We start from the raw sequence: 8,987 nt of genomic DNA, 5'->3' as shown, positions 1-8,987 counted from the left end.
GCCAAATTTCAGCTCAAGAAGAGAAGATCTCACCGTTGGATTTACCAAACACCCAAGACTGTCCCTCTGAAGAACTGTGACGACCAGCTTCACTAAAACCCAGACAACAGAAGATCCAACCGTTGAAATCCAAATCCCTTCGGTGAATCTCTAACCCACTGACTTAAGAAGCTTCCCACAAAATATCAGCCCGATTAAGTTCCGTTTGATCCTCCAAAACCAGCCTTGAAATAGCCCGACGAGTTTTCTCCTCCTTCTCTCTTTTTTCTCTCTTTTGTCTCTCTCTCTAAACTCTATTATTGTGAGTCTACAGTGCAAAGGGTCATGAGAATTATTATTATGTCTCATTCCCACTTGGTTCTCTCCATCTAGGAGGAACCCAACACTTAAAGGTTTCGCTCTAGCTCTTCAGCTTGTTATTGTTGAAGCCGTTCCCTCATTGACAGAGGTCGTTCAAGAAGCATTCTCATCCTCTGACTCCGACAGTGAGGATGAAGAGATTGATGGTAAAACATAAGCTGAAGAGTTGAGTCCTGGGCATGCTCGTCAAGTAGACAAAAAGAGTGAGGTACGTAATTCTACCTTAATTCACTCTCTTTACTATTATATCAACCAGGTTGTTTATCAGTAAATATACTCAATAAGTTATGTTTATGAACTTGTTGGCTCATTAAATTTGGTTCCAATCAGGTTGTTGTGAGGAGTATTATTCCACATGATCCGGCATGCCCCGTTGATGAGTCCGTCTTTAAATGGGCTGATGAAGTTTATGATCGTAAAGTGGAAATTTTTCTCAAACTCATTTCTCTGAATCATGTGTTTACGAAGGAGCTGTTCATAAGAGGAGCTACGACATTAGATGTTCAGAGGATGTTTGAGAAACCAAAAGTACAATGGAGAAAGAAGCGGACTACCGTGAAGGATAAATCCTCTACTTTTGCTGATGATTCAAGAATTATAGCTGTTGTTAGTGTTTTATTGAAACTAGAGTTAGAGAGGGTAGATGGTAATGTGGCATCGGCTCTTGCATATGTGCGAGAGGTTTCTTCCTCAGCACTTTCCTACCAAGCCAGTGTTGTTTCAACGGTGGAGGCAATGTTGAAGGCTTTTAAAGAGGAGATCTTGACATCGGTTCGGAATGCGAATAGCAAGGCTTGTGTTGCTACGGAACCCACCACTCCCCCCCTCCCTGTGACCACAAGCAAGGGACTGACGCCTGCAAATCCCCCGGTAGGTGGTCTCGATGCTAATGATGCAACTATATTAAATGTCTTGGAAAATATTAGCCATTACTCCACCCCGCCAAGGTCTGCAGATCGTGTTACTGTAAGTCTCGTGTACTTATTGAAATGATAGACGATTTAAGTACTATAACTTAGTTGTTGTAGATTATGTAGTTGAAATTATTCAAATGTTATGAGTAGATATGTAGGTAAGTCATTTTACGCAGCTTCTCTTCCATGGAACAGTGGTTAAGTAACTATTTTGAAATTGTTTGGTGTGTTGGCATTCATTTTTTGCATTTAGCCGGATAATTATGTTTATGATTGAGTTTGATTTCATATTTTCCATAGATTTATATGTTTCTGAATATGTATAGTATAGCACCCATTTTTCGTGTTTGACTTCATATTCCTTCCATAATTTCATGTCTATATATTCTACCATTCCCATTCATATCGAATTGAAGTTTTTTTTTTTTCAGTTTTCCGAAGGTAGATCTCATAACGTGAGACGGGATTTGACTTCTTCTCCACGTATGGATGCTGGAAACCATGGCGTAACTGCATTTTCGGCGAATAGCAAGACTAATGAGCAGAATGAACCAGCTGTACCATCTTTACAATCTATTATTTTACTTCCTTCTTAAATAACATCTCCTTCACTAAATGGAATTTTTCTCAGATATATTTTATATGAGAGTCCGTCGTTTTCTTTGGGTTTGACTCAAGATCAACCTTCTCCTGCTCCTGTGGTAGATGATGAGATGGGTGACAATGGAGATGGAGATAGGGCTGAGACAGTTGATGACCCGATGCATCGTCGTACAAGCAAGAGGCTAAGACTTGTGCCTCCTCCAATGATAAGTGATTATCAGTGCCGACAGCTATTCTCAACCGTGCACGTGAAAGCAAAATGGTGGGTTCCAACTATTATGAGCTGCCGGTTATTTAGGAGAAGTTTGCTAACCTGTCAATCATACTAAAGAAATCATGGTAATACTGCTACCTGCCGGCAATGTCGAATAAATATGTGTTACTTTTATTCTCAGTATTGGTTTAGATTTTGTTCTGATATTTGCTTCATCTTATGATTAGTGTGATAAAGTGATAAATGTCGCTGGCCTGTCTGTGACTACCAAAAACATTACTGATATTGCTGAAAGGAGTCGACCTTTGCCGACAAAGATATGTTACTGGTTGTAGGAAGGTGGTTGAGTTTGATTTTTGTATATAGCAAAAATAGTTATAGTTTTAGATAGCATTGCGGTTGATCAAAGCTCTTTGCTATTTCCAGTAGTAGCTAACATGTGGTTTATGTAATTATGTACTATGGTTTGTGCGATATAACGATTCTTTGGAATTTGGATAAATACTTGCAACTGGCCAACTATTTTCTTTCCTATGGAAGCATTTAACTACGAATATTGCAGGTTTTTGATATTCTTATGAGGCTGGTGAGATCAACATGCTACAACCATGTTGGTTGCAGTGGTGCCACAAAACCTGAGTTCCTCGATAGTAGGTTTGTCTCGATTCTGTGTAAGAACTACGAGAGGTTCAAAAAATCAAAGGCGAAAGACTCATATGTGTTCCCTAAAGGTTTGGTTGACTGCACAGTTAAGTGTTGCAGTTATGGGAATGCGTCTACACGCTTCTACCTCCCTCTATATGTTGCGAAGAAGCACTGGATTGGTTTGTGTGTGGATTTTACTGCTGCGAAGATATATGTTTTGGATTGCAATCCAGCTGTCTGTGGTGATTCTGAGTTGACACGGGAGCTTCTTCCTATCTCGGACATGTTTCCTTATCTGTTGAAGTTTTGTGGTCTTCTTGAGGTCCCTGGAAATAATCCGCTGTGTCAAGAAAGAGTCAAAGGTGTTGCCCAAAACAATAACTCTACTGAGGCTGCGCTCACAGCTGCATTGCTTATTCAGACATATCCTTTTTATCAATATATATTTTTATTGATAAAAATTAGGCATAAATTTACCCAACACTAAGCCAGAGTTCCAAGAGTTAATATATTCATGTTAAGAGTACCGAATTTATCTCTATGAATACAAGCTTATATGTTTTCAAGTAATGATGTATTTGTGCTTTATTTGATAGAATGTGCTTCCTCCATTTCATAAAGAAGTATCTTTAATTTAGAAAACTGTTATTTTTTTGTATTTTCGATGCATTTTATCAACTAATAAAGATTTAATTGTAAACTTCAAAAAAATTAATTAATCAGAATTTTGGAAAATAGATAATCACAAAAACTTATACATTTATAACCTGAATTTAATAGTTTTAATAATATATATGTGAAAATTTTTAAACATGCATTACTTTGATACAGAGTGAGTATAAAAAACTAGTAATTTCTATAATTTTAAATAGATGACATTTTAGGATTAAGTATTAGGATTAAAAAAATTATATTTTTTAAAAAACATCATTTATTATTCGTCTAACCACAATTTTACCAATGATGATATATATGTTATATAATATCATTGTTCATAGAGACAACATAAATAGTTAAAAAAATATATTTTTATATTTTAGAAAAACATCAGCTATTATTCATCTAACCATAGTTCGGAAAGTAAAAATATATATTATATAATATCATTGCTTATACAACATAAATTGTTAATAAATTTTACATTAAAAATTAAAAAGTAAAATATCTAATTTGGAAAACAAACTTTTTTCTACGCTGATTTATTATGATCTTATAATTATGATATGAGAAAGATTACATAGACGATTTGACAACCGACAATACTACCTGCCTTATGAAAACCAATACCTAACTGCATCACCTGAGCCGCCCTAAGAAGATTTACGCCTGGCCATATTTACTTGCACCATGTTGAAGATCCCTTGTAAGCCTTTTTCTGTAGTCAACATAATTGTTTAATAAACCGCTCTCTCCGGGACTTGAAATCTGGATTTCTTATAGTCTGGGATTCGAACCCCAGACCTGGGTGTAGAAGCATTTAAACCTTAACCAGTAGGTTACGGTGCTTCCACGAACAAACTTTCTTTAAAAGGTCATATATGGAAAGAGTATTTACCATTTTCTCCATTGAATTAAGAAAACTTAATCCTGCCTAAATTGATAAATTAAACAGGACTAGTAGGCAGTTGGATCATAGAAACAACATTATAACACATACCGAAAAGGGGAAGGAGAGAACAAATGCGTTCTGATAGAAGTGGGGGTCCACAAGCACGTGCGTCCTCTGATTACAAAACGTTTGTTGCGTCTTGAATTGTATTGTATGCGCACTTGCTACCCGAAGAGAAGAGAAGAGCGTCACTCTCACTTGCCGAACTCAGATGGCCTCGTCGGATGCTTCGTGCTGCGGAGCCGCGTTCTGGTTGGACCTGGTGATCATCATATCTCTCGTCGCCTTCGCTGGGCTGATGGCAGGTCTAACCCTCGGTCTCATGTCTCTCGGATTAGTCGATCTCGAAGTTCTCATCAAATCCGGCCGTCCTCAAGATCGAATCAACGCCGGTGAGGATTCTTGGCTTTTGATTCGTTGAAACTGCGACTGAAATTGATTTCACTGTCTGTTGTTAGGCAAGATATTTCCAGTGGTGAAGAATCAGCATCTGTTGCTCTGTACCCTTTTGATCGGAAACTCTATGGCTATGGAGGTAATAACAACTCTTTTGTAAAGATTTTGATGCAAAGACTTGTACTAATAGTGTCTCTCTTTGGTCCTAGGCTCTGCCAATATTCTTGGATAGAATTGTGCCTCCATTGGCTGCTATTGTTATCTCAGTCACTCTTATTCTTGTCTTTGGAGAGGTTTCTTCGCATTTCTTTCCTTATTTACTTTCTTTTTTATTTGTACAATTTCATCATATTTTTTTTGTCGTTGAATGTATCTGCAGATAATGCCACAGGCTGTTTGCACTCGGTACGGGCTCAAGGTTGGAGCCATAATGGCTCCTTTAGTTCGTGTTCTTCTCGTTCTCTTCTTCCCCATTGCTTATCCTATCAGTAAGGTAGAGATTTTGATCCAATTTGTTTCCTTTACTGGTCGGCTAAATCTTTTTTTTTTATTACAAAGTGTTTCTTGATTCTGGTTCAGGTTCTTGATTGGATGTTGGGTAAGGGACATGGTGTTCTTTTACGGAGAGCTGAGCTCAAGACATTCGTGACATTCCATGGAAACGAGGTTGCAGTTAAAACCTGACTCTTGTGTGTGTTTCTTACAGCAACCTTTCTGATTTTTTTATTTTATTTTTGGTAGGCTGGGAAAGGTGGAGATCTGACAACCGATGAGACTTCTATCATCACAGGTGCACTTGAATTGACAGAAAAGACAGCAAAAGATGCAATGACTCCCATTTCCAACGCGTTCTCCCTTGATCTCGATTCAACTCTTAATCTGTGGGTTTCTTTGTTTTATGTTTCGTGCCCTTTTCATCTTTTTATATTCCGTCATGCTTATTATCTGCTTTCATCTTCAATACAGGGAAACTTTGAATACAATTATGTCAGTTGGTCATAGCAGAGTTCCAGTTTATTTCAGAAATCCATCGCATATAATTGGCCTCATTCTGGTACCTATCTTTAATAGTTTTAGATGCTGTATATCTTTTCTATCTTTTGGGTACTTAACTATTCCTTAACGTTCCTCATGAGGAATATTTTTTCCTCTTCATTCCTTCTCATTCCCTTTTTTGTAGAGAATTATAATTCAAATTTGTTCCTTGTTAATTTTGATAAGGAACCCTCATTCCTCATCATTCCCAAAATTTTATTCCTATTCATTCTTTTCCTATTCATTCATAATGTTCCTCGATGGTTACCAATCACACCCCTTGTTTTTGTATTGTCTACCTTAAATATAATCTGTTATGATAGTGGAGTTTCTAGAATTTCGAGAAAGACTACCTTGTAACTACTAGATCTCAATCGGTCGGTTACTCTTTAACAATGACAAATAGTGCTTACTTATGACCTTTTCCTCAGCAGGTAATGATGTTCCCTTTTGCTGGTGCAGGTTAAAAATCTCTTGGCAGTTAATGCAAGAAAAGAAGTTCCTCTGAGGAAAATGATCATGAGAAAGATTCCGCGGTAATTTACTGTTTCTCTCTCTCTCTAATGCTTCGTTATTCGTGACATAGTTTTTTTATAGCATTAAACAGTGTTCATATCTATAACCTACTTTTTTTTTCAGTGTGTCTGAAACCATGCCGTTATATGATATCCTAAACGAGTTCCAGAAAGGCCACAGCCACATTGCAGTTGTCTATAAGGATCTTGACGAGCATAAAGGATCTCCAGAAACGAGCGAGAATGATATTGAGCGCAGAAAAAACAAGAAAACTAAAGATGAGCTGTTTAAGGACAGTTGCAAGAAACCAAAAGCTCAGGTTGAAGTATCAGAGAAGGAAGGTATGACATGACTCCGCATGAATTCTCAGGTATTAGAGACTTTTCCATTTGCTAACACATGCTTTTCCGAATATAGTATTCAAAATTGAAACCGGAGATGCAAAATCTGGCAAGAGCGAGAACGGTGAGGAGCAGCAGGGGAAGACGACTCTCACGGCTGCTCCAGCTAAGAAGCGACATAGAGGCTGCTCGTTCTGCATTTTGGATATCGAGAACTCTCCTATACCTGATTTCCCTCCCAATGAAGAGGTTGTAGGCGTTATCACCATGGAGGACGTCATCGAAGAGCTTCTTCAGGTTAACTCGAAGCCTCTTTTTAGCACTAGAGAATTAACTAAAATGAATCATAAGCTATGATTTTTTCAGGAAGAGATCCTTGACGAAACCGATGAGTATGTGAACATCCACAACAGGATAAGAGTCAACATGCATGCTTCTCAGGAGAATCTACCGAGTGTGATAACCTCTATCACGCAGTCATCATCTGGTTCAACTAGTCCCAACCGAACATCTCATATGGCCACACCAGATTCGAGTCCTGCAACAAAGCCATTAGAAAACCTGTAGATTCTTCCCACACTATGGCTCCTAAACGTTGAAGATTCAGTCCAAACCTTGTGATTTCTTAATGAAGATAAAAGATAGTTAGTTAAAAGGATTTGACTTATTAAAAACACTGCTTGTTACTGGTTGATGGTTGCTTTGTACGTAAAGAAGCGGATGGATCTTTTCTTAAGAAAATAACTAGATCATGATCCGTGCGTCCGCGCGGGTTTACATTTCGAGTTTGTCCAATTCCTTTTTTTTGTTTAAAGAACAATATTTAAACTGTGTTTTGTATTATTAGTTTTTCATCGGTATATTAGAGATATAACCGTGCAGTGAAAAGACTAACATAATACACCATAATACGATTTGGATCAAAATAACTGTGTATTATAGATGTTCAGTGAAACACTAACCTAATAGTAACCAATATAATTTGGATTAACATATCAGTATTTTATAAACATAGACATAAGGTGAAAATACTAATCTAACATTAACGAAAACGATATAGACTAACATCTCTGAAGTCATCATTATTATTATAATAAAATAATTGTAATAATAAAATAGAAAAACAAACAAAAGTGAATTTTTTTTTAAAAAAATTAATTAATAGATTAACTTCATGCGGATATATAAATGTTTTAATTGATAGATATAACAATTTTTTTTTTGTTTAAGTAATGTAAATAGAAGTATACTAATCGAAAAAAATAATAGTTTAAGTTTTTTTACTAATAGAATAGTATTTTCAATGTGTATGCTGGAATTATAAGCAATAAAGAAACAAAATGTGTTTGGTTAAAAAATTAAGTGCAATCATATAATTGTTTTTTTTTAATAGAATAGATGGCAATCTAACTATTATGATCCATAAAGCAAAAATTTATTGTAATCCACAAGTCAATATCAAAACAATAAGCCCATAAGTAACAGCATTAATCCAGGAAAAGAAATAATAAAAACGGTTTTGTTTTATTTTTCTTTTTCTTACTTTATTTTATTATACGGACATAAACGTGTCTTTTTTTTTGGAAGCATAACAAAAAAGAAATTAAATAAAACAACTTAAGGATTTTTATATAGTGGATGGTTTGAAATCATATAATGTATACCTCTGAAAAAGGTGATCTTAGCAAACCTTATCAAGCAAATAACAATTTCATTGTTGTTATCTTGGAACACTTGGTCGAGTTGTTCCGCGAACCTCCTCCACAAGCAACACGCAACATCATCACCACTTATGTTTACAGATTGAAACGCAAACAAAGTCAAATTAAACGTGATGTAGTTAGTATGAAACTACAGATACCAAAAAATAACATTAACAACTATATATGATGATTATAATTAACCTGGCGTCGCGTAAACGAAACTGAACTCTCTGCTCGTCTTTCCCCCTAGCTTGAACAGTTTGAATTCCATCTAGATCTACAACTTGTCCAATCACATCTGTGTGGAAATAATCATAAAGAATCGTTGTTATCATATCCACTGTATTCGACATTCATGATATATTATAAAACATCCATACCTTTAAGGAAAAAATTCTTCTTCTCATCGATTTTCCTTAGATCATCGTAACTTGCTAGAGAAAGATAGTGATCATCAGATAGAACTTGACATTTTGTTATCATGGTTTCTTCTGAAAAAGACAACTGTATCGATGGGTTGTTGGGCGATACTGTCCAGAAATACCCAAAACTGCAAAAGTATCAATTGTTTTCCTCTCTCCAACTGGTAATTCGCGTTGAAGGTGAGAAATCTGATTCCTTTTGCACGATGCTGCTATCTTCACACCCTAG

At 36.2% G+C, this 8,987-nt stretch overlaps 1 protein-coding gene and 1 long non-coding RNA gene across 2 annotated transcripts; one reads left to right on the top strand and one right to left on the bottom strand.

Moving 5' to 3' along the window:
- The first annotated feature begins 4,369 nt into the window (after positions 1 to 4,369).
- Positions 4,370 to 7,291, top strand: LOC106343337 (DUF21 domain-containing protein At1g47330). The gene is made up of 11 exons (XM_013782518.1): positions 4,370 to 4,737; positions 4,804 to 4,880; positions 4,951 to 5,034; positions 5,121 to 5,234; positions 5,321 to 5,407; positions 5,483 to 5,622; positions 5,708 to 5,795; positions 6,239 to 6,312; positions 6,416 to 6,633; positions 6,710 to 6,930; positions 7,000 to 7,291. Exons 1-11 carry the CDS (start codon positions 4,557 to 4,559, stop codon positions 7,198 to 7,200), a joined length of 1,485 nt encoding a protein of 494 aa, XP_013637972.1. The 5' UTR covers positions 4,370 to 4,556; the 3' UTR covers positions 7,201 to 7,291.
- A 985-nt stretch (positions 7,292 to 8,276) lies between these two features.
- LOC106343338 lies at positions 8,277 to 8,806 on the bottom strand. Its single transcript, XR_001269943.1, has 3 exons — positions 8,717 to 8,806; positions 8,538 to 8,634; positions 8,277 to 8,422 (listed from the first exon to the last, which is right to left on the bottom strand). It is a non-coding gene; the product is annotated as an uncharacterized LOC106343338 (long non-coding RNA).
- Positions 8,807 to 8,987: the final 181 nt, after the last annotated feature.

The sequence above is a fragment of the Brassica oleracea genome, chromosome C5 (assembly GCF_000695525.1).
Source record: "Brassica oleracea var. oleracea cultivar TO1000 chromosome C5, BOL, whole genome shotgun sequence".
NCBI classification, from domain to species: domain Eukaryota; kingdom Viridiplantae; phylum Streptophyta; class Magnoliopsida; order Brassicales; family Brassicaceae; genus Brassica; species Brassica oleracea.
The sequence above is the reverse complement of the archived record's forward strand: the minus strand, read 5'-3'. Positions and strand labels throughout refer to the sequence as shown.

Coding starts and splice junctions, on each gene's coding strand:
- LOC106343337 (XM_013782518.1), top strand. CDS start 4,557: ATGGCCTCGTCGGATGCTTCGTGCTGCGGAGCCGCGTTCTGGTTGGAC. Junction 6,313..6,415: donor ATCATGAGAAAGATTCCGCG/GTAATTTACTGT, acceptor TTTTTTTTTCAG/TGTGTCTGAAACCATGCCGT. Junction 6,634..6,709: donor TGAAGTATCAGAGAAGGAAG/GTATGACATGAC, acceptor TTCCGAATATAG/TATTCAAAATTGAAACCGGA.